Source organism: Xyrauchen texanus, chromosome 11 (assembly GCF_025860055.1).
Source record: "Xyrauchen texanus isolate HMW12.3.18 chromosome 11, RBS_HiC_50CHRs, whole genome shotgun sequence".
Lineage (NCBI taxonomy): Eukaryota > Metazoa > Chordata > Actinopteri > Cypriniformes > Catostomidae > Xyrauchen > Xyrauchen texanus.
Window position 1 is genome coordinate 40,802,213 of NC_068286.1, and position 25,900 is coordinate 40,828,112.

Sequence of the window (25,900 nt, forward strand, 5' to 3'; positions counted from 1 at the left end):
CAGTACATCAATCACTATGTCAGTGTACTACAAAGAAAGCATGAATAAAAGACGCATGCTGTTTCTCCCAGATGCACAAACGCAACTTTATGAGCAGAGTTGTTTTAGTGGATTACGTGTATTAAACTATAAAAAGCTTCAGATGCGTGTGCTTTTCATCTGTGTACCTATATGTTGATATCAGATACACTGAAAACCATCTGTGAAGTTCTCATGCTTCATATGTATTTGCTTTTTAAAATGTTCTGTTCGGACAATTAATACCTTTTAAAACTGCTTATAACAGGCAAAGTTTAAACTCTTGTTTTAGTTTAGTGTAGTTGATTAACAGGTGAGGTCACCGGTCTGTGACACATTTAGAACAGATTAGCATTTACACCTCAAATGCGGTGTTCATGTGCAATTTTGACTATTTATGTTTGTGGTTTTTGTGATCCGATCATAAACATTTTTGCACCCCATTTAGCATCACCCAAAGTGCCTCTTAATTCCAGGTTTAAACAGGGCTAAGAACATATATCAACACACATTCAAAGTGCATTCAGAGAGAAATCAAGGGAGATCCTTTATCTAATTATGATACACCAACTTTCAAGTCAACCTCATAAATTGAGAGAGAGAGATCAGCTAAAAAGGAAAGAGTTAGGAAAAGACAGATAGAAAGGAACAAAATAAATCTGACATGTAGAGTGTAGGCTTGGTGACAATCTTTGTGCACTGCTTCTGAAAAGAGGGCAAAAACATTACTTTCTCATTACTCAAGTTCAAAGATCTAAAGTTCTTTGGCCCATTTTCTTTCTCTCACTCTCTACATAAACCTACTCACTTGTCATCTACAACAAAGGCAAAACTCAGAAAAAGTAGGCACAAGGGCTGGGAAAGGGATATGATATGTTACCTGGAAATACTATATTATATTGATATCTGTGTTGTAATAATATTGCAATTATTTATGTTGTGTTGTTATTCAAAAGTGTGATATATTATTACAATCTACTTGTTTCTCATTCATCTTCATTGGACTTCCTGCTTTCTTCATTGTAGAGCCATATAAGTAATGCAGAACATAGGCACAGTTTGTTTGTTTTTTAATGATGGGAGAAAACACGAAAACACTTGCAGTCTATGGAGAATATATGTGAACATCCTTGCAAATGAAAAAAGATACAGGGCTCTATTTTCGTGAGTGTGCAAAACACTACATGCAATGACAAGTGGCCATGGAAGTGTTTGTGCTATCTGTGGGTGTATGCACGCAAACTGAACCACGTCTATTTTCAGCAAAAAGTCTAAATTAATTATTTTGGAGATTCTACCAGCAGGTGGTACTAAAGTTAAATTTCAAACTCTGAAAATATAGTGGATCATGAAATTAAGTACCTGACAATCACAGTTTTAGCTGTTTTATGATTCAAACATTTCTGAGATTTTTGTTAAACTATCTACATGTAATGGCTTATATACATAATAATAATAATAATAATTTAAATATATTTACAATTATATTTATGATATAATTTGCACTTGTGTTTTTCCACCTGTTGTAGAATGATGTCCTGCAAAAGGGGCTAGTGGATGAAGTTGGAGAGGGCAAAATGTTTGGATTTGATAATTTTTTTCTTTTCATTTGAAGTGTAATTTGAATTTGAATGACTTGTGTCAGTATATGAAAATTATGAATAATAGTAACATTCTCTATAATTTAACGTTGCATATATCCAAGTCCTGACGAGAATCACATTTTCTATGCGTATAAAATGAGCGTTTCACTGTCATATAAATATGCCTGACATTCAACAAGGACGCAGTTAATACAGAAAAGAACATAAGTCCATATTTCTATTCTTCTAATTCATTGCATTCAGTCCATTAACACTACCAACTTCTTATGAATGTGCTGTCTTTTTTTATATTGCCATTGCTTGACAAGAAATGGACTATATAATAGGGTGCAGACAGTGCAATTACCAGAGAAGAGCCTCAGAATTTAATTGCACTTGACCCAGCCCATTAGTTCTTTGCACATGCAATTTAGCCACACATACCTGCACCATGACTTCGTTTATGCTTAAATGAAAATACCAAAACTTCATGGCCATGCCCACTGACGTTGCGCTCATGACTTAAAGCACAGCACTGAGCTTAGTGCCAGCATTCTTAAAATAGGGCCCACAGATTTATATTCTTAACCTATTCTGAGTTTGCATTTTGGTCGAACAGAAATAATGGAGAGCTTGTTGACCTTTATTGTTCTCACACACTGAGTGGTGTTTTTTTTTACATTTGAATATCGAAAGTGCATAGAGAGCAACAGTTGGGTTCTGAGGGTTTCCTTTTTTTGTTTTGTTTTGTTTTTTCTTTTCATAGGTGAATCTCTCCAAACATCGAGTATCACGGCCATCAAAGTGTGTCAGCGACTACCCACTTTCATGACGTACTGTGAATGATGCAATCGGTCTTCCTACACCTCAAAGTACTTATTTTTATGAAGATCTGTTTATATATTTATAATCAACTACTTTAAATCAATAGTTTTATATTTTTTCCACTGTTGCACTCTATTGTGAGATAAAGTATACGTAGTATACGATATAAGTAGATACATAATTCTTCCCCCAACTTTTGTATACACACACATTCACAATTCACCCAGCTGTGGACACTTGCTGTGTTCACAACTCACACACCCACAGAATTACGACTTGTGTGCCATTTATCACTGTGAGGGATTTGACTAATATCAGTGGAATATTCTGCTTTATGGGTAAACGGGAAGGAAATTCATCTGCACAATTGGATTTAGTACAGCAGAATCCACCAACCCCGAGACATGCTAACAGCTCCTGTGAAATTATCCATATGCCTTTTTCCCTTTCCCCAAGTCTGATGTTCACTCTCATTCCCTCATTCTCTCTCTCTATCACTCCCTCTTTTTCCATCTCCATCTCTGCTGCTGCCACCATCCCCCCCGGACCCCCACCCCATTGTTGTTATGGGCTAGCTTAGTGGAGATTTGATTGTTGGGGGCCATTTATGAAAATAGTAGGGGAGGATTGACTTGACTTGACTTGACCAAACTGATTTGCATTCATAAATCCAGTCTAAGTGGTGGCCCCTTAGGGGATTGTGGAATATTACAGCTCGAATGGTTGGTGACCATGCAGGTAAATTGAGTTGGAAAAGACACATTTTGTGGAAATTGAGGAAAATGGATAGATATATAACTTATGATGGATTTATCAAGCTCTGGTTGCCTTGGCAACATATGGAAATTATTATGGGGTGTAATACTGAAGCGATGGCCCCTCGTACGCAGTCATTCACTATCATCTTCATTTTTAGGTGTTTACTGCGGAATTTGTAGCAGGGAATTTTGCACAGGCTGAGTCAGTAATCACAGGAGAGAGAGAGCGTACATCCCACTACAGCTAATATAACTGTCATTTTACAGCACTATGTACTTATAAATACATTATAAAACTGCGCTCTGTGATGACACTTTAAAGATACTAAGATGACAGTTATGATGTAAGAAAGTGTACGCATAAAAGCCATTGTGGTATATATCACTAGTTCACGTTTTAAAAATGTGAATTGAGAAGAACAGATGTTTTGGGGGGAGGATTTTGTCACTTTTAATTTTTAAATAGCCAGTGAAGATATAACAGGAAAACTGGGTGAGAAAGAGGAAATGGGATTGGAACTTGACTTGTACTTGAATCTCTTACATTAGCATAGGCTCGATGTGTCATACCCTAGGCACTAATAGCAGGGCTCCACACTAAGAATTTTCTCTACTGGCCAATTTTGTTCAACGACCCCACACAAAAATGAAAAATAACTGTTTTAACCATTATGGCTCTAAAATATGTGCATTCAAACAAATACATTTTTATGACAATTTCCCCCAAAATTGGGATTAAGGTTTCTACGGCGATAATCTCAATTGGTGTGAGCAGCAAGGCGATCAGCTGTGTTCTGCAACTGCTATCGGATCCTTGAATTGGGGCGAGTAAGGGCAGCCAGTGGAATTTCTGGTGCCCCCTAGGGAGCTGTATCCCTCAGACAGCGCAATTTGCTTATAGGGAGTGGTGGTACTGAAGATAAATTATTAAATGTCATATTTGAGCTAAAAAGCTTTTATTATAATAAATATCCATTGTAATGTTGCTTCTTTTCCTATCAGATTCCATTAGCAATTTGAACTAATGTTTACATTTTGAAACACTATTAAATGTACTTACATTTACTGCGCAGCTCAGATATCCAGCCACATGTATAACCAAGGTTTTACAAAGTACTATTATTACTATTATCCAGCGCTTCATGTGGTATGTAAAGGTGAAAAAATGAGAGAAAAACAATTTGTTTTTTGCTATGGGAACAGTACTAGTGCTCTTCCCCTTTATGAGAGTGCATGCACAATAAACAGTGTCTTATCTGTACAGAGAGAGAGAGACTGCACAGATAGAGAGGATGAGAGAGATGCAAGCTCATCCGTCTCCGAGGGCTCGGTTAGAAGATTGTGTTCACTCCCTATCATTTTTGTTCTCTCTCAGTTGTTGTCTGCTTGCACTAACGTTATAAATGCAGCACTTGCCTGATCAGGCAAGTGACAGTTCTGACAACTGGCTCGAATCTCTCTCACAGTGACCTCTGGCCATCGGGCAGTCATTAATGTCAAGCCCTAAATAGGCTGCAGACCTGTCAAAAAAGTAATGATACATAAACCAGTATGGCTAGTAGTTTTGTATGCAAGGATTCCAAGGTTAGTCCAGGGAACCACCTGGAAATTAAATATTGAAAAAAAATAAAAATAACTCTACTAAACGGATATTCTGCCTGGAGCAATCTGAACTTTAAGTGCTTTGCTTTAAGGTGTAATGGTGCTGAATCATTAATCATCCCTTATGAGGTTTGAGCCTCCAATTTTTTGGTTAACAGCCCAGTGCTACACCATACAGAGAATCCAGAAAATAAAATGTCGTTTATTAATAAGAAAAGTTGTTTAAATACCTGCAGCATAGTACTATAGGTGCTTTTTAAAAACGTTTGTTATTAACTTAATTTCATTACTTTACTTGTTTATCACATACTAAGTATTGAGGATAGAGAATGTTTCAGAAGATTTGATTTGATTAATTTTGATTTGGTCGATTTAGGCGAGTGAAGATGAAGTGCTTTTTGAAAGGTGCTCTAAGGTATAGATGGAAATGTTACCCCTTTTCTAGACCTCTTAGTTTTTACAGAGGTAAATGAAAGTGAGCTAATTGATATTTATTCATTTATTTTCAGCCATGACAAATGGGTATGATTGTAGAACTGGCAAATTTGTGGTCATTCAGGGTAAAGAGGTGACCTTGGTTGGCCATGTAGTGAGGAACCAATTGGTTCAGTAATATTTGCCAAAGAAGTCAGAGGATAGACCCACCTGAGAGACACAATACAAGTCAAACAATTAAATGTTTGTTTAGCCTGCAAGACAATGGAAGGTCCAGAAGTCTGAGCAAGGCAGAGACCCTTTGGCAGTCACCTGGGAAAGATATATCCACTTTCTAAAAATTCTATACACACATTTTTATTTCTATCTTTGTGGGCAATGCTTTTGTTTTTATACTGAGCTTATACTATTTTCTATCCCCTAACTGTACCCCTAAACATAACCCAAACACAAACCTTCTTGCATTTTTACAGTTTCATAAAATTTTTATTTAGATAGTATGTTTATTAAAGCAATATTCAAAGTTTGTTACAAGTTAAGTTTAATCGACAGCATTTATGACCTAATATTGATAACCACAAAAATGTATTTAAACTTGTACCTCCTTCTCTTAAAAAAAGGCACAAATCTGGGTTACAGTGAGGGACTTATAGTGTATGTAAATGGGGATAATCCGTAAATGTTAAAATACTCAGTTTTTCAAAATTAGAGCCATAAGATATGTGTTAACATGATTTTAATGTGATAAAATCACTGACTAACCTTTTCTTTGTAAAGTTATATTTAATTATGGCTTTGTTGCCATGATGGCATAATGCTGTAAACCCTAAAGCGTTGACACAAGTGACGATTTAAACAACTTTACAACTCAAAAAGTGCACTCATTTTGACATTATAATTAACTGTGCTTTTATAAAATAATAAACTTCACATTTATGCCTTTAAACCCTCCAAAAATGTCCTCATGGAGATCACTGGCTTGTCCTCACAATGTCACAAATTTCAGCGTTCACTATCCTTCTGGGGGCATTTCGCCCCCACAAAGTAGGCAAAACCTGACCCACACACAGAGGTTTCATGAGCCTGTTATGTATGTATCAATAACATATTCAATCACACACAAACCCAACAACGGTTATTGAGGTTACCAATTATTGCTTACTACTATCACTTTATCACACACACACAGGCACACGCACCAGCACAAAACCACAAAATCCTGTCAATGCTTCTCGCTGTCTCAGCAGACAAACCACAAAGTGTTCATTTCTGAGTAGACTGGAAGGCTGACAACTCCGCTGATCCAGGCAGCGCAGGCTTTGTCCTTCTGTATAGCCAGCATATGTGGCAGATGCTGTTAAACAAGAACAAATCAGCTGGGCAAATAAAGTGCTGTGACCTCAAGTTTGCTAGGCAGTACACCTGACCATCTAAGTAATGCCAGTCGCAAAGACATACAAAAAAAATAAAAAATGAGAGAGAGTGAGAATTTAAAAATATGAAAGATACAAAAATGACTCACTAATCACTAAAAGCTATCATAGTTGGAATTACAATTTTATATCTACATCTCTACATTTCTGAGAAAAAAACAAAACAAAACTGAGTGGTAATTGCATGTACACAACTTGTCTTTACCCACAACACCCCAGAATAATGGTATATACTTACTAGGGCATTGCTAGGTGGTGCCTACATGGAAGACTGCAAAATGGCCCAAGTCAAAAGAGCTCAATCCCAATTCACTTTGATATTCTGGTCCCTAGATATGACTCAGGTCCCACTTTCAATGTTTTTTAGATTTTTTTTGCATATATCAGGCAAAAAACATAAGCCTAACAGCTAAGAAAGTAATAACACTGCTCTTCTCAACAAGCCAGACAATTTATTGTGTCGAAGTTTAATACTTGGGATAAAGATTTGCTCAAACCCCTATCCCTGAGTTTGAGCAATAGTGAGAGTAGCTCCAGAAATAAGATACAAACTCAGCTTTAAAAACTAAGAGTGACAGCAAAGTACAAGACCTGGAGGAGAAAAGATCTGTGAAGATGATGTAAACTGACTGACATGAAATCATAGCGAGGTACTCACCACGGTGAAGTTCATGACCTTTAGGATCCATATGGTCAAGGCTAGGTTGACGATCATAGTGACAAGGAGTAGGAGAATGAAGAAATAGAGGCAGCGCTTTCGCCAACCATAAATCCCCACTGGGTACACAGTGGCACAGCCCGGTCTCTGGAGGGGGTTGGGCTGAGATGCCAGAATGTACTGCTCCTGAGGCATCTACACAGAATGAACAGAGAGAGAATTAATTTCAGATTTCATAAATTTACCTAATACACACAATGTTCTCTTTTCTTTGTGGTGGCTTGCAAAAAAATTAAAAAATAAATAAATAAATAAATAATATATATATATATATATATATATATATATATATATATATATATATATATATATATAACTATATTCCAATGTGATACCAGATGAGCAGGTAATAAATATACTTTAAATGTTGAATAAATTCATACATCATCAACCTTTACTTTGATGCAATTAGTTAACGTGTGTGCTGTTTATCTTGTTTGTGTATGATAACAGTGGCAATACATCCCCATGCATTTTTAATAAAGCATTCTTGGACTGCAATTAACAGTGTAACAGAGAAAAAAAAAAACAAGGGTCCTGGTATAAATATGTGAAAAGAGGCAGAATTGCAACAGATGAAGGGAATACAGTTAAAGCAAATTAAAGAGAGAGATAGAACAGAAACACAAGGAGGGAAAGAGGCAAAAAGCAACAGACAGTAAGTGAGAAGTAGTACTGGACAGAGAAATATGTGGGAAGAGCTTTATCTCTCCTTTCATTTTGTAATTTCCAATTTGTCAGCAATACTCAGCTCAACTCGAGACCTCAAGTACAGTATATCCTCTCTGAAACCTTCCTAAGCTCTATGTAACCTCAAAGTCTCAACATTTCCTTTAGCCATCTTTTAACCTGTCTTCAGATGACTTTAGCTACTCACAAAGGTATTCTCAAACTCCACGAAACCCCTCTCAAACTCTCAACTCTCCTCCATACCATTCATCTTAAAAAATAAAGGTTTCAATTAGAAGCAAAAAGGCATTCACAACCTGAAGACATAGGTGAACCTTTTACAATTTCACACAAAAAAAACGAATTCTTTAGAAAGCTTGCCCTGTCGAGGTGATGTCTGTATTTTTTATTTTGCAATCAAATACTTTCTCCTATCTTGGTTTTGCTGAGACAACTTGCACAACCAAGCCATTTGTATGTTGACTTCCTCTTGAAAAGTGTAAACAGTGTGGTTCTGAGACACTTTCGAAACATAGCTCTGTTTGTTTAAGTAGTCCAATATGTCAATTTCATGTCAACTAAACCAACATTTTTAGATTGGTGCGGGACTACCAAAGATGAATGATGCGGTGAGTGTTTGGGAAACCTGTTTGAAAACATTAATCATTTTTGCTGTTAAGTTTGACCCCCTTCTCCTTTAAAGGGTCATAACACGAGGAATCAAATCTTGAGCGACTACCTGTCACTCTCCCCATCGGTCTGAAGGATCCGAACGTTAGGCAAGTGTGGCTGAAGTTTACTTTTAAGAAAATACCAGATCATTTAAGTCCAATCTTCACTGCTAGCATCACAGAATGTTGTATGAGTCTGTTACAAATGGGCTGTTGAAAGATGGCAATTAGAAATGGGCATTGAAAGATGGCAATTACAAATGATATTGAACCCACCTCAGGGGAAATACATTAATACATAAAAAAAATCTATTATGACATGACCATTTAAAGAGCCCAGGAATACATATGTTGATCATAAATCCAATAAGAACAGATACAAATAATCAACTTTCTTTTTAAACTCCTAAGAACCATAAAGACAACTCAAGATCCCTTTTCATTATACCAAGCTTTTCAGCATTCTTACTGTGGCAGGGCAGAGGGCAGGGGCCGGGTCGTGATCCTACACACCCGGTCCCGTATTAGGCTAATTATGCCTCCGTGAGGTTTAAAGGTCGACTGCAGAGGGCTGTGCGGGAGAGAGAGATCGTTAGCGGACATGTCCGTCATGTGTGTTTGTGTTGTCTTTTAAGTTTTCCATTAAACTATGATTTATATCGTCAAGCCGGTTCTCGCCTCCTCCTTTCCCATCCTTTAACTGTTTTACATTGGTGCCGAAACCCGGGAAGGAGGAGGGATACGCCGTAGTAGAGTTCTCGCCACTACCATCCACCCCAACGGAGCAGCCGCGGCCATCTGCCGGGGGACGAGGAGCCCAGCCACCTGAGCGAGGACGATGGCCGCCGACCGCGAGGGGAGGAGGGGCTCCTAGCCGACCGCCTGGAGCGAGAGAACCGCTGCCAGGGGCGGAGGAGTCGCCTACCGGCCGCTGAAACGCGGCGGGGTTTAAGACCGCCGACCGCGAGCGGGGAGGGGCTCACTGCCGACCGCCTGGAGCGAGAGAACCGCTGCCAGGGGCGGGGGAGACCCCTTCTAGTCCCCGAGAACGCGGCGGGGTGTTCCGTCCGCCAGGGGCTGGAGGACTGCCTCGGATCCGCCCGGAGAGGCGCGGCTGTCGTCCGACAAAGGGTGGAGGAGTGGCCGAGGAACAAGCTGCGGCGTATCTGAGAACTGGCGAGTAAGTTTTTTTTTTGCATCTCTCTCTCCTCTCTCTCTCTCACTGTCGCTCTGCGTTGGCCTTTATCCTCTTTTAAATTGTATAGTTTTTTGGGGGGGTACTACACTGTTACAGGAGTACCCTCCCATTTTAATCATTTCTGTTTCCCTCCCCTTGTCCCCTCCCTCGTCCAGGTAGATGGGGATGACCTGCCGGCAGTCAGCGCGGAAGGCGCGCCCTCCCCCAGGGAAAGGGGGATGTACGTCAGGCCGGGGGCTCCCCAGCCTGAGAGAACGAGGGAGGAATGTGGCAGGGCGGAGGGCGGGGCCGGGTCGTGATCCTACACACCCGGTCCCGTATTAGGCTAATTATGCCTCCGTGAGGTTTAAAGGTCGACTGCAGAGGGCTGTGCGGGAGAGAGAGATCGTTAGCGGACATGTCCGTCATGTGTGTTTGTGTTGTCTTTTAAGTTTTCCATTAAACTATGATTTATATCGTCAAGCCGGTTCTCGCCTCCTCCTTTCCCATCCTTTAACTGTTTTACACTTACCTTTCACCATCACAGATACATATCTAAACCTTTTTGAGCAATATTTTTTCTCTCACACATCACACACAAGCATTCATAACCTTTACAGCTCATATTGTATTAAAGAGCAACATGTGCAGATTTTCTACATATTTGTGGTGTTCAATCAATGAATGTGGGTTTTACTTTGTGCAGAGGAGTGTAGTTAATAGTCAGTTTCCACCAGTTCCAACACATGGGTAAAACACTTTTTTTCTCTTTAGCCTCAAGTCCTCAGCTGCTATAAATATCGAGGGCCACAGAGATAGAGAGAGAGAAATACTGGATCGTTTTTGCTTTCTCTTTTTTTCACCTTTCAGTCTCCCACACATTCTCTAGCTATTCTGCTTAAGCCTATCTTTGTTTCTCACTTTATTCCTAACATCTTCCCATGGTAGAATTATCTTTTTTGCTCTCACTCTGTGTGTCTCTATATGTCCTCCCTTTTATATCGCTCGGTGTGGATCCATACCCACTTTACTCCGCCCCTGACCAGCCCTCCATATCCTTTCCTGTCTTCCTCACTCTTTTTCTGTTTGTCTCTCCGGTTCCAATGCATTTCTAAAATTGATCTGACAGAAGAGTGATCCATCAAACGCATGTGCAGCTGAGCTGGACCAGAACGGCACCCTGCCTACAGCCTAAAAGTGTTAACACGCTCACCAAATACTCACTCACTCAGATTACATCTGTGTGTTCCAGCAGAAAGAGAGAGAGAAAAAGACAACTAAAGAGACAGAGAGAGCTATAGTCAAACAGAGCTATAAAGAGATTCAGTGAAGGACAGGTGAATAACAATGTGAGCAAGTATTTAAAAAGAACAGGGCAGGCAGGGGCTGTTCTAATGGGAGGCAGCTTGTGTCAACGAACTTGACCCCCACCCCCCCAAATTACCCCTAACATTTTTTAAATATGAATATTATACATTAATAGTTATTTTCTTTTTTTTCCAATTTAATATATGAAATAATTAATTACAAATATACCGTGTGCATATATATATATATATACACATACATACAATCACATGGCATATTTGTAATTAATTATTTCATATATTAAATTGAAAAAAAAAGAAAATAACTATTTATGTTTAATATTAACAACATGCATATTACATATACATATATATATATATATATATATATATATATATATATATATATATATATATATATATATATATATATACAGGCTATTGAAAGTCTACTGAATGTGTTGAAACACTGTTTACTAGCTATTGCAAATCAGTTGATAAGCTCTTATTTTGCTATTATACAGGCTATTGAAAGGCTACTGAATGTTTGTTGAAACACTGTTTACTACCTATAGCTGTAGGGGGACCATCAAAATAAAATGTTACTGCTATTTTTAATATCAGCTCCTGTTTCATACCTCTATGTTGGTGTGCAGTCGACAAACTGTAGGAAAGAAGATGGATCTGCTGTGTTCTTAGAACAAGATTTTTACTTAGAAAAGGCTTTTTATAAATGAAAACGTACGGACGTTATTGAAACTCACTATAACTATTATAAGACTATTATTGTTGACTTTTGATAAGAGTCATGCTCAGCAGATCACAAACTGTAGGGAAATAATGGATTTGCTTTGTTCTTATAATGCTTATACCCTCTACTAAAGTCTCTTTGTAGGTCTGTATACATATACATTTTAAAGGATTTATATTTTCTTTTGATCGTTGATTCAGTGGCTAACTCATTTGACACAAGACACTCATTTGTCACCACCTTCTGGCATCACCAGAAATGGTCACTGAATCATTAATTGGATCTAAAGCCACTTGGATACATAAAAAATCCCACAATTCACAAGCAAAGAGTGAAAATAAAATTGTGCACATACACTATTGTCATTATTGAAATTGATTAAATAATTTATTTAGGACCAGCTTGAGCTCAGTCTTTTATTTTCATGTGTGAATCAGAAGCAAGTGCTCCACAAGATGCCCTATATATTTGCATCAAATTTTGCTATTTTGCAATTCTTGAATCTTTCAAATACAAACAGTAAAACTAAATAATATGTATTTTATTAATATATTACTTAAATACTTGTCATGGTCTGTACACCCCTGACAGTAGCTTATAACCTACTTCTTAGACTGAAACACCAGCAGCCTGTGCTAACTGGTCAAGCACTGTATTCGGACACAGTCTGCATAAACTTCGAAAAGCAGACAGTCCAAGTATAGAGTTTGGACACACAAACTCATATATATATATATATATAATGCATATTCAAATGCCAAATCTTTGGAGCGCCATTAACAGCACAAAATAAACAGATTTTCTTTTTCACCATGTAAGGAAAGTTTTGTTTAGTATCCTCTTTAAAAGAATAGAATGACAATTTAAATCTTTCCATGGTGATATCAACCATTCCACTGCATTTCTTATGTTTCATTCAAATGTATTTTTTTGTCATGTCTGTTACAAGTTGTTGTGTTGTTGATCATTTATTTCTCAAATACAGTAAATCACAAACTACCTCAGTTAATTACTACAAAAAAAATGTGAGTTTGTGTGTGTGTGTGTGTGTGTGTGTGTGTGTGTGTGAGAGAGAGAGAGAAAGGGAGCAAGAATGTGTTATGTCAACCTAGCAGGAAAGAAGAATCCACTAAGCAAACACGAAAATATCACCTCGTCTTGCACATTTTTACTGAATCAATATCAGCAAATATTACTTCAATTTTGTGCAATGACATCGTGGCACCTAGGCGCGAACGCTAAGCAGTATTAACAAATCGATACATCATTTAAAAAGGTCATATTCAGTCATGGATGTAATTTAATGCCAGGCAGCAGACAGCACAGATTTGCAGCTAATTAAATGTTGCCATCTCTGTACAAGCTCTCTGGCTTTGCAAAGGTGAATCAAGGCAGATGCATCGACAGTTCAAGCTCTCCAAAAGAAGGGCGACATTCTTCCTGAAGAAAAGCCCATCTGTTGTTAATCTGCTCCTGTTACTTCAACTTCAGCTCTTTTTGAGCTTCCCTCAAGGGTATCTCCATAGCCGTGCTCAATCTTAATCAGCATCTTACATTTTTAATTAGTGCCTTCCACTAGAACTGAGCACCGAGGCCAAGAGTCTAACACAGTTTGACAACGTTCAAAGATGCATGCTCAGTAGTGTTGCGGTATCACTCTATTTGAAATGTTGTGTATTAGATCAGAAGGCTCGGACTAGCGTGGGGACATGCAAACGGAACAGGTGTCCTGTGCAATATAAACACAGTTATGACATCTTTCATGGCATGTTTCACAAGTGAGCGGTGTGCAGTTAAAACATTACCCGCCAGAACACCCAAAGCTTTCCACGACAATCCCTCATCATCAGAGTAGGAGAATACAATTCTCAGCTGTTTGTGTGTTTGTGGAACACTTCACACATGAAATCACAGCAAAGACAACAGTGAATCATCAGCTAGCAAAACATACATCATCTGGATTAAAATTCCTGACTTACATTTGGTGATATCCTACACATGCCCAGGGTAAAATGGAAAGCATAGATTTCACAAGTATAAGAAAAAAAGAAAAATCAATTAAATGTGGGTGGATGACGTAAGTGCATTTTCTTTCAAGGATTTATGCCGCATTCCAGACAAATTCGGAGGTGGGAATCCAGAAGTTGAAATTCCCCACTTCCAACCTCAAAGCATTTATGCATCACAGTCAGATGTAAACACAATAAGATGGTGGCATTACTCATCAAGACAATTTTGTGCCCTTCTGCCGATTATGGTACACACATAAAAACCAAACAACAATTGAATAAAAGGACAATGAACAAAATGCTAGCATTTGCTCTTTAAAAAAGTGACAAAAGGTCAAAAGTCAATTATAATTCTATTAAACGTAATGCCTTCTAAAAAAAAACATGTTTGTTGTCGCCATCTTGGACATTTTCTCCAATCAAGCTACTCACTTAAGTAGGTGTTGATCGATCTGTCTGACCTCGAATATCACTCCAGTGTTTATCTTCAAGTAGGAGGTGAGATAATTCGAAGTTCTGAGTTGTCTGAAATGCTTAATAAAGGCACCATTAAATACAAAATTTTGTTTTGTGGCTTTTAATACATGTTTGAGGTTATGCTAGTGTTCTATTAGAAGTTGATAAAATAAAATTTAAATGTAAAATCTTTCTGGGAAAATGGACCAGAAATATTGATGACTCTGCACTCACGATTGGCTCACAAGTTAATCCAATAAAATGCTCTCTACATGAGAATGTCCCTCCCCTTATACCACCAACTTCTGACTAGCAAAATCAAACAGCAAATAATGTTGATGGGTTGGAGTGAAAAAAAAGGCCCTTCGACATTTCCCACCCCAACTTTGCAACAGGAAATAAAACAGTATTTGTCTAGCGATTCCATGGGCTCTTTAGAGATGTGAGGGAATTTCCCAGTATAGAAGAACTATGACTCAAAATACGATGGTAAAATATGATCATGTTCCATGATCTCTTGCTATACCCCAGTGGTCTTCTAAGAAATACCTGAACCTTCTGCCACTCAAGAGGGGATGCAACAGGGATCCCCCTGTTTTGCCCACCTGCTTATGCTGCACTGCCAAAGCGCAGCTAGCAAAAAACTTTAACTAGGGGAAAAGTGCTCAAGTGCTCCTCCAGGATGTTGCTATCTGCAGTCGTACATCAAGACGGCCTAGAGGGACCAATGCCTGAGTTTTCCCCATGTGACCCAGTATGAAGAGCCAAAATTGAAGATTTCTGGTAGAAGCACCCTGACGTTTAAACAGTGGGTTTGTCCTCCCTGTAGTCTAGAACCCTAGCATACTGCTTTATTTGTGCACTCGGTGTGTTAAAAAGGAGCCATATATTGTCTTCTGTTCTGCCTTCACTACCTGGGGAAGCTAATTAGGCTTCTATTTCAGAGGCTGCTAAGGGACAGGGACAGCAAAAAAAGAAAAAGAAAGAAAGCTAATGCAAAATAAGGCAACACAGCAGTGTCTGACAACCATGTACAATGGTAAAAAACCTACATATAAGTCCAGTTTGAATTACAATAACTTTCTTGCAAACAAAGTGTTTTTGTTGCACTGTTTGTTTGCTGACTTTTTATAATATTCATGCAAAGCAAGAACTTTTACTAAAACTGCATATTTAGTGTACTGTCAGATTATGTACAAGATTTGATGAAAAAAGTACAGTATTTACAGTACAGCAGGTCCCTATACGTATATTTCACAGACTGCGTAGGGCACCAACTCCCTAGGGGGGGCACCAAATTATCCTAGGGGACTCCAGAAACTCCACCGGCTACCCTTACTCGCACATTATACGCATTTGAAGAACCTGATGGCAGTTGCGAAACACAGAGGATTGCCTCACGCTCGCACTTTCGCACCATGCCTCGCACCCCAATCACCCAAAACATTTTAAATAAATAAAAATCACCCAATTACAGCTTTCTCAATACAGAAAGTAGTATCCAATTTTGCATAGAACATGCATCAGACCAACCTGATCTGATCTGAAATGACTTGACTGTGGCGACATTTCTGCAAAATTAAATTACATGATTGCTGGCACATACTGTATCTCGGCAGTTATGAGGTAAAATGTCCAATGTGTGATGCCAAAAGTGAGTAAAATTTTCACCCAAACAGATGAGGTTTTCAATGTAAATGCTCTATCAAGTTTTAAATCAACAAAACCTACGCCCCTAAACCTGAAAACCTATGAAAAACAGGTGAGGTTTTTAAGGTGTGTGCTCAATCAAGTTGAAATCAGTTTTTAGATGTCATAATATCGCTTTGTGTGAGAAACAGGCCAAAAAGCTGCCGATGTAGTCGTGATTAGTGTGAAAAATAATAGAAGTCATGTTCATTTCACCAGGAGACTACATTCAATGAGGCATGTGGAAATAATTTAGCAAAAATGTAGGAATGGTAATGTGATTCTATGAGAGCATCAGAAAGTCAGCAAACATACTGTAGGTGGTCCGTTGGTAAACTGTCAGAGGCTGAGACTAACATTCAGCCAGGCACGTGCACACATAAACATCAAAGGGGGCTTGAGCACCTGCCCTTTTTCTTCCTCGACAGAAAGTGCCCTTTTTTCTGGGGTCCTATTTTTAATTTTTTTTTATAAATTAATATATAAATATTCCTGGTTGAGCCAAATCCCCCAAAATGTCTGTGCATGTCCCTGCATTCAGCTAACACTACATTGCCTAGGTCAGCACGCTCTTTCCCCAGGCCTGTTTGCGATGTTATCTGTGACAGCATACGCCTTAGTAACTGCCTCAAATGCCTAGCGCTGACAATCTTCAACTCCTTACCAGACTGTCAATCAAATCTGCCACCTGCTTGACACTTAATAGATCTCCACTCTGTTTCTTCAAGCTAAGGAAAAGGTTGGCGGCATTCACTTAAGAACAAACTCCCAAAACAGAGGTAAACATTACATGCTCCAGGAGAGACCACCTGCCACAGCTGTTATTGTTTCAGGTTCATACACTTTGGTGTCTTAACAACATCAGTACTGTGTTTCTGTGCTACACAACAAATAGAGCCCCAGGCCTTTTTCTTTTGAACTAAACCCCATGAGTGAATCACACAACCTTACATAAAATATGTAATTGCTTAAAGCAAAAGATGGGCTGTATTTTGAGTCCATAGTAGAGATACGTATTAAAAAGTGAAGTGTGTAATTTTTATAATGTTAAAGGACTTTCTCCAATCCCAGCATAATATTTAGTGACTGCTTCATAAGGCATCCAAAGGTTGATTTCCCTGAAAATAATTAAACACTGTGGCGCTGGTAAAACAATTCTCTGTATGTTTGATTATCCTGACCAACTGGACATAGCAGCACAAACCTCACACAACTCAAAACATGTGATGGGTTTTAAAAAGGTCTTTACCAGTGAATCTACACTGCAGTTTGACCTTATTCGAAACAGGGTGGCTGTAAGAGTTTTGGTCTAGCGGAGGAACATGCTGTCAAAACAAGGAACCTCAAGGGGCAAAGCAGAAAAGGCCTTCATGCAGTATTAATGAGACTAAGCTGATTTCAAGAACTCTCCGTTCAGTTCAAATGGAAGTGTGCGGTGATGAGTTAGTGCTTAGAAAAGAAACCAAGTTAATCCAAGACAAAGAGCCAAAAGGACACAGCTCGAAGAACTTATTGATAAGATGGCATGATAGCTGTGTTTTGTTGTTAGCTACAGACTCTGTAATTGTTTGAACTGAGAGCTATCAGACTCAACATGTGTTTGTATGTGCACAAAGCTCTTTAAAAAGATAAAGTGTTTTTAGGAATACTCATATTTGTTCACTCAATGGAAGTCAAATGGTTCCAAACAGATACACATGCACATCGGCAGTTTAATAGCGCGTCCTGTCGTTCTATATTTCATTTTGCTTTTGGATTGGGCATCACTTAGAAAAGAATATACTGTTGCAGTCTGCAGTAAAAGTTTGTGTAAAAGCAAGTGTAAGTTTGTGTGTATGTCTGTAATAAGACACTGAGGTTGGGTTTAGATGTAATGAGGTGACCAGGAATGTGTGCTGCTTTAAGCTTTTGTGAATTCAATGGCACGCCAGAGCAGTAGAGAGGTTTAGGCCCAGCTGAAGGCAGGTAAGCGAAAGATGTGCATAAATCTTGAGTGTTGACAAAATCAGCGCTTACTCTTTATGATACCGCTGAAAATTAGCAATGTCATAAAATATTGATACATTGATTACTTTATTTTCTCAATGTTGCTTAGGCATCGATATATTAAAATTAGCCAATGTAATTAGCTTAATTTGTGTGCTTTCAATTCCCAGTCTATTGGCTTTCACTTTAATGTAGTCTGCTGTAATAGCTTTGGGAGACCACAAGGGGGTAATATGACATTTACTGTCCTTAATACTATCATCACCTCTGTCACCCCTACATTTGTACAGCTGGTGTTTTGCATAGTATTTCGTTGTGGGTAATGTTCTGGCACATAAGCAAATGGGAGAGTTTTGGAAAGGGGAAGATAGGTGAAGTTTGGAGTAATTTCGGATATGGGGTTAAAAACTATTTGTAAGAAGTGCAAGGCATATTTGCCATGCTCCAGGAACACAACCAAACTATTATCCCATATAAACAGATACAATGGTGAATGGTAGGGATGGGCAGTGAAAGGCAGAGGTACAACCTGCAATTGCGGAAGCTTTGAAAATCTAGAAATAAAAAATATAAAATGATTCGCCACAGGCCAAGAATCTAACAAATTGTGTTGCTAATTTTATAGTCTGGGATATGCAGCTGCTTAACGTGGTGGAGAGTGCCTTTTTAAAACATGTAATATTAAATCAAATCAGAGTTTTAGCTTCACTGTCACTCGTACTTTACAAACGAGTTGAGAAATATGCATAAAGAGATAAAGAATATTGTGCATACTATTGTGTAACTTTTAGCCATCTAGCAGTTGAAGCATAAAACTACAAGTTACTTCCAGATGAACACTGTGGGCTTTGGCTCTGCTCTTCAATGTGGATGAATATGATGGTTTAAGGAGAACTGGTGTGACCATGGATACAAGTGATCAATTTATCAGAGCGAATGTCACTAACAACAACAAAAATTGCACCCTCCTCAAAAAACAAATAAATAAATAAATAAATAACAAAAGGAAGAAAAAGACAGATATATGACAAATTGCTCCAATTTCTAGGTAAGTAGCATATCCTCAGCTGTTGTTTGGACTTACTGAAAATTTTTTTCCAAATAAATAATATTACAAAAGTTAGCCATAGCTGACAATAGACATAATGATTGCTAGTCATATCAGATAAAGTCAAACAGTGGAAACTATTATTACTAGCTATCATGGGCTAAGTTAATAACTTGTTTAGAGATTTAGTTTTTTCATTGTCCTTCCTCGAAAATTCAATCATGCACTGTAGTACCAAAATCCATATTAAAATGCCCCATTAGAGTGGCTAACGCTATCTAATGAACTACCATACTAAGACAGCTACCTGGCTAACTATCGGTCCAATAAATTATCTTACATGCCGAGCAAGAAAATCTCCATCTCTGGGTCGTTTTTTAAATCTTTATAATGTTAGAGTTGTCGCCGCCTCTGAAAAAGTCAGAGTGTTAATTCCTGTTTGATTACGGGCTCTGTCGATTTTTCCTTTTGCTTGCAGACTCTTCTCGTTTCAAGGTCTCTTTATTTTGAAAATGGATAATTCCCCATAGTTCCATGCCTTTTGGAACAATTAATGGTTAATGTTGCTTATGTGTTGTAGCTACAGGATTTCAGCTTCAAACTACCACTACGACTATCACTGCACACCTACAAGCGCTATAGTAGCTCCAGATCTTCTTTTGTTTGTTTACAGACATGACGTAACAGCTGACGGAAGTATGCAATTTCCCACCAAATCCATCCTGAGAGTGATAGTGAATTGTGGTAAGACAAAAACTTGGTTTGGAAGATGGATTGTTGGTGTACTTGCTCAATTAAATTTTGTTCATTTCTATCAAAGAAAATCTTACATTGTGTAGCTTTAAACTTGAAGTTTTTGAAGCTGCTTGAATAAGGAAGCCTTTCAGGTTAAGATAGTTAACAGGTTTGGTGTGGGCAAAAGCTAAACAGGTAATACCAGCTTAAGTTGGTCAAGATGTTTTTAGGAACACTGTAATTGTGTTTTGCTGGACCATGTTGGTTCCCCAGCTATAACCGCAATGGCCAAGATTATCTACGAAGTACCTTAAGCTAGCAACTAAAAAAAGTACCGAAAAGTACCTGGTAAGAGTTGGTCATATTGCCTATATGCAATGTAAAGTCTTTTAAACAACACTCGTTTTGTGTTATTCAGGCAAGCAGTTAATACATTTGATGATTTATTTTTCAGCATGGAACTTCAAAAGTATGCGATTCGCTGCAAATGTTTGCCAGAAGTTTGCAGCTCTTCACTGGTAGTTGTGAACCTGCAGCAAACCTTTGGCGACAAGTAAGAGTTTGTCGCAAAGCTCATTTTCATGTGAAAATAATGAGTGGCAAATATGTGGCAAGTTTGCCAAAACTCTCTATTTTTGTAATCATAAGCCAGCCTGGAAATTTGTGGGTGTCTAGGCAGGGTAATGTTTGCAGGATTCAGGTTTGGCTTGGGACATTAATTTGAGTGGGAGCCATTGTTTATTCACTCTAATTGTTCAGATTCTAGGGTCTGTCTTTCTGCAGGAGTTCCTTGTGACTACAGCATTGACTAACGTTTGCCACCTGTTTACCACCATGGGGTGGATATCTGTAGAGAACTTGGCAGCTAGGCTTAGTTTCAGGTCTGTCCAACTGGCACAGAGGCTGTGGAATGGACTTGAATGTGAAGACATCCGTCATTCTACAAGCATTCACTGCAGACCCCCAAAGGTACAGTAGATGAAAGACTGACCTTCACATGGTATAATGGCCACAACCAAAAAATAGCTGAAACCACAACCCAGTATTTGGGAAGGTTACCACTTTTGCAGGAAGCAAACCATTGTTGTTCACTTACTTTAGAATAGTGAAAGTAACAATCACAAAAGGTCAATGTTATCAAACCTAAAAGGTGCTGTGACAAGCTGAGGAAGGTATTTAAGTTTTCTGTTTATGACCCAAATAAACAATATAGCTTTCGGCATGGGGGCTTTAATATTTTCTAAACAGAAAATTTAATCTGCATGCTTTCCAGTACATTGTATGTTGTATTGCTTGCTGATTGATCTTCTGTACTATTATTGATTTATTTTATTCAATTTTTTATTTCAATAGAATTTTACAATTCTTTTTTTATAGCAAAAAAAGAGCAAAATACTCTTTAAATACTTCAACAGGGTTCCCACTCTATTCACGGCACAATTTTCCAGGACATTTTATGTGCCCAACAAGTGCAATATTTAAGCAAAAACACATGCGTCCATTTAAATCGAGCTTTTATTTTGGCATTTCTGTTTGTTTTTGATGGTAGTTTCTCACCTCCAGATAAGCAGATTGCTCCATGGCCCGTGTGATTATTAATCCCTGTAAAGCTGTGATTCAGATTAATAAAAACATAATCTGTATGTGCTGTGCACTTCACAGTGATCTCTGTCTCTGTCATCTCACACACACAAGAGTGCACATGATGATCATGATGAGGTGTTTTCAGTGTATGAGCGGCCGCTCTACACATTCATTTTGAAGTGCGCATCACTTTTGGATTATTTATTTATTCGATTAAATCAGTGACTTTTTTAGTTTAATTATCACACTAGGACATATCACAATTATAATTTGATTAATTGTACATTCAAACATTAATTTTCATTCAAATATGTCGTATTCCACAAAATTCTGCGTTTTATTGCTAAAACCCCACAAACTGTTAGGAATATGACAAATTTAATAAAAGTGGATTTGGATGGTCATCGGAAGGAAGAGCTATTGAATATGGCTTGGAGTCTTTAGAGTTCACTAGGACTACCCAAATTAGTAATATTCCACCATGGCTTTATCCAGCAACAGAAGTAGACATCAATATATTAGAGAAGAAGAGAGAATGGCAAACTAACCTTCTCAAAAAACTTTCTGCATTTTTACATTTTCAATAAAACAATGTTTAGTATGTTTTTTAAGCGATGTGTCCTTAATAGAAATGTCCTCATAAACCACATTTATAGCATAACACCCTTGTAATTACCAGTTTCTAACCAAAAAATAGTCCTTATAAACCACTTAAACCTGCCCACACACACACACACACACACACACACACACACACACATACTTTTACTCTAGAATTCACACTATTGAAAGGTGATTTCCAGCCATTTTAACAGTACTGTGTAATGCTACGTTACAGTAGAAATGAACTCTCTCGTACATCTGACTTCAATACAAAATCAATAGAGGATGGGCATATCTTACTTTCTCCACCATTAAATTTATGTTGTTTTAATATGAATGTGTTTATCTGCCAGGTTGGTTTAGTGTTTTACACAAAGCATGAGTGAGAGAGAGAGGGGGGATGAATAGGAATCACCCTCTATTCACATTCCACAAACATACACTCTTCCAAACACTCAGTTGAGGAGTATCTCGTTCTACAGAAGTATCGTACACTACAGTGGAGTTCATTTTTGACGCACCAGAGCTGTAGCTCTGCAAAATTATATTTGATGATATACACAAACCGTGCACAAACCACACTGCTGAAGACCTTAAAGAATTTAAATGTCATCATCTTGACACTGAAGGTCAAACAGATTAAAATGCTTGAAGCTATGATGCTCTCTCAAAACAAAATGAGGTTATGAGAAGTCATAATCACTCAGCATACAGTTATTTGACCTCCTGAGAACCCAGAACCAAAGCTCATTTTTTTTGTTTTATGAGCGTTTTGCACATGAAAACTTTGTTTTTAAGACACCATGCCAAGTTAAACATTCAACATTTAAAAATGTACCTCAAGAAACCTGCATTCTGTTCCGTGTCATTGCACTAGATTTTTAATTTATTAAAAGTGTCTAGTTTTTTTGTTTGTTTGTTTTATGGCAACAAAAAAAAATTATAATAAAATAAAACAATTATGCCTTAACAGTTCCCATGATTCTTTAGTTATCATCTCAGTAGTTGAAGAAAGAACATGTTTAAATCAATACCAAAACTGATTAAACAAAAGTTAAAGTTTGTTTTGATATGCTTATTAGAGTATTTTGTCGTTAGCATCACGACATTCCAATGTCAAATTGATTTTTGAAATGTAATATGTATCCATTGCAACAAAATGTTTCAGATTTTCTGAGTTCTGTCTTTTTAAATACCCCAGCAAAATAAAATCGCATTTTGAATCCATGTCTGTTAGCTTTTAGGCAATCTAGATACAATCATACTCATTGACCAAATTAACTTTTGGCAGAAATCCACATGAAAATATTGATGACTCATCTCACATTCACAAGCATATCTACACTTTTGTGCATTAAAATGCTTTCAGTAATTAAAATGTACCTTACCCCTTATACCACAAGCCTCAGACTAGCAATAACAAGTAGCAAATGATAGTTCATGACAGCAAAAGGGCCCCTTTTTCATTATACAGTATGTCCATCCAAATTCCTGTTCAAATACTATGTCAACTCAGGAAAGAAAACAGACCCAGAAAAGTCATTTCATGGGGTCTTTAAATGTGATACATGCTTGAAGCCAACCTGCATGAGTGCATTCCAGTGTACAGGCTGTCAGACATATAGCAAACAAATAAAAAGTAGATTGGTTTACATGAATAAAACTGAAATGGCTTTCTCGCTAAACCCTCATAACTCAAGTCTGTGTGTGTGTGTGTGTGTGTGTGTGTGTGTGTGTGTGTGTGTGTGTGTGTGAGAGAGAGAGAGAGAGAGAGAGAGAGACAGAAAGGAAGAGTTTATGCAGGCAAACTATTCATTATATAATTTACATAATTTATCTGCTCACCTAGTCCTGTTACACTGACTTTTATATCCGACAGTGTTTGACAGTGTGTGTGTGTGTGTGTTCACATGTAGGTAATAAGCAATAATGCAGATTGCGTCTCCAGCGCTGTCAAAGGAAACATATTTATTCACACCATGTTGTCCATAAATTAAGCATCAGTATATCTTTATAGCATTTTACGACAACCAGAGGCAGGAACAGTGTCCCTATATCTAGTTATTCTATCCCAGTAATAATGAGCAAACTAGTTTATCCTGGTAATGAGCATACCAAATATCAATTTGTAGCAGTACAGTAAATTACACCACAGAGTAGTATTACTCACACTGTCTGCCTTTTAAAAATCCTACATTAAATGTTGGCCAGGTTCCAGCTGACATCTGAAATATACTGTATATCATTGTGTATTCCATCAGTGCATAAAACTGATCTGAATATGAATGTGGGCACATGTACAGTATCGCTCTATATCTGCTATGTGTTTAAAAAGCTTTCCTATAGGGCAAGTGCAGTGTTGGGAGAGTTACTTTTGAAATGTATTCCACTACAGATTACAGAATACATGTTTTTAAATGTAATATGTAATGTATTCCATTAGATTACTCAAGGTCAGTAACAAATTCTAAATACTTTGGATTCCTTTTTTTTCTTTGGTAGATTTTTTCACTTGTTTTGAATATAAAAACTCAATAAAATACACATGTTAAAAAATACATTCTCTGAAAAACCTAAATATCTTATGCAGTGTTGTTTCTAAAAAAGATCAAATTCATCTTGTTTTAAGGATTTTTTATAAATCCATTTATATGCATAAATGTTTTCCATCTGAAAGGACTAAATATTAAATGAAACAAATGACAATGAAATGCAAAGTAATCTTCAGTAATCAAAATACTTTTTGAATGTAACTGCATTCTAATTACCAATGATTTAAATTGTAATTGTAGTGGAATGCATAATCCATATTCATACGTATTAAATACATATTCCCGTTACATGTACAGTATGCCATTACTCCCCAACCCATGGGCATGTGAATGTGTGTATGTGATTTCTTCATTGGGGAAGATATGCTGCTTATTTATGATAATGTAATATCTGTGCCCTTCATAGGAAGCAGGACACATCCTCTCTGCATCAGTGATGAAGCTGCATGCACCTCTCATTAGCCACTGCAAAATTATATAAAACATGCAATATGACAGCATTAAACACCCATGATGGGATTTTTCTAAGGTTAGGGATAGGAAAGGACAATGGTTTCATCTATAAGCCTTTAAACATTAATAAACTGAATAGTAATCATTTGAAGAATGCTAATTGCTGTGCAAGATGCAGTTGTCTGTTTATACAAAAATTATTGAGACACATGCAATTGACATGCATTAATACATTCCACTATATTTAAAGCTGAACTGTTTAAATTTTCTCCTAGACCAGCCTAATATGGGTTGATTTCCATGAAAAGTGGAAAATCCTGTGGCACTATCAAAACATAGCTTTATGACTAGCCATTTTGGCTCAAATAAGGTTTGGTGTGGAACTGTATTTTCCAACCAATATCAGATGTGGGAGTGTTCAGGAATCCTATTCGAGAAATTATGTTGTTTTTTTGTTTTTTGTTTTTTTTTTGTAAATGGTAATTCTGTTTGATGATGCTAATGGTGCAGAAATGACACACTTCACCTTTGCACAAAACCCTTTCCCTTGACTGTCTCACAGACTTTGTCTCTCACACACACACTTCTTCTGAATGCAGTCCCGACAATAGCATCAAACAGCAGTTGGCTGCATGATAAGATCCATTAATTTGCCTTTTGTTTGAAATTCTCATTACCCCGCATTGCTAACGAACACAAACACTGCATGCTGAGTTATGCAAATGGTCCCTAAACCTCCCCTCCACTAATAGTGTCTTCTCAAGTAAGGGCAAGAGGTCACTGCCTTCTTGTATCGGCAAAACACTCTGACAAGGAGGCATGACCTGCTGTTGTCTTA

At 37.7% G+C, this 25,900-nt stretch overlaps 1 protein-coding gene across 1 annotated transcript in view; it reads right to left on the reverse strand.

Moving 5' to 3' along the window:
- LOC127651774 (zeta-sarcoglycan-like) overlaps window positions 1-25,900 on the reverse strand; it is a 337,374-nt gene that overhangs the window by 141,075 nt on the left and 170,399 nt on the right. The window contains exon 2 of the mRNA XM_052137782.1: window positions 7,313-7,507. Within this exon, the coding sequence (XP_051993742.1) occupies window positions 7,313-7,507 (195 nt within the window). The remainder of the gene's footprint in view (window positions 1-7,312; window positions 7,508-25,900) is intronic.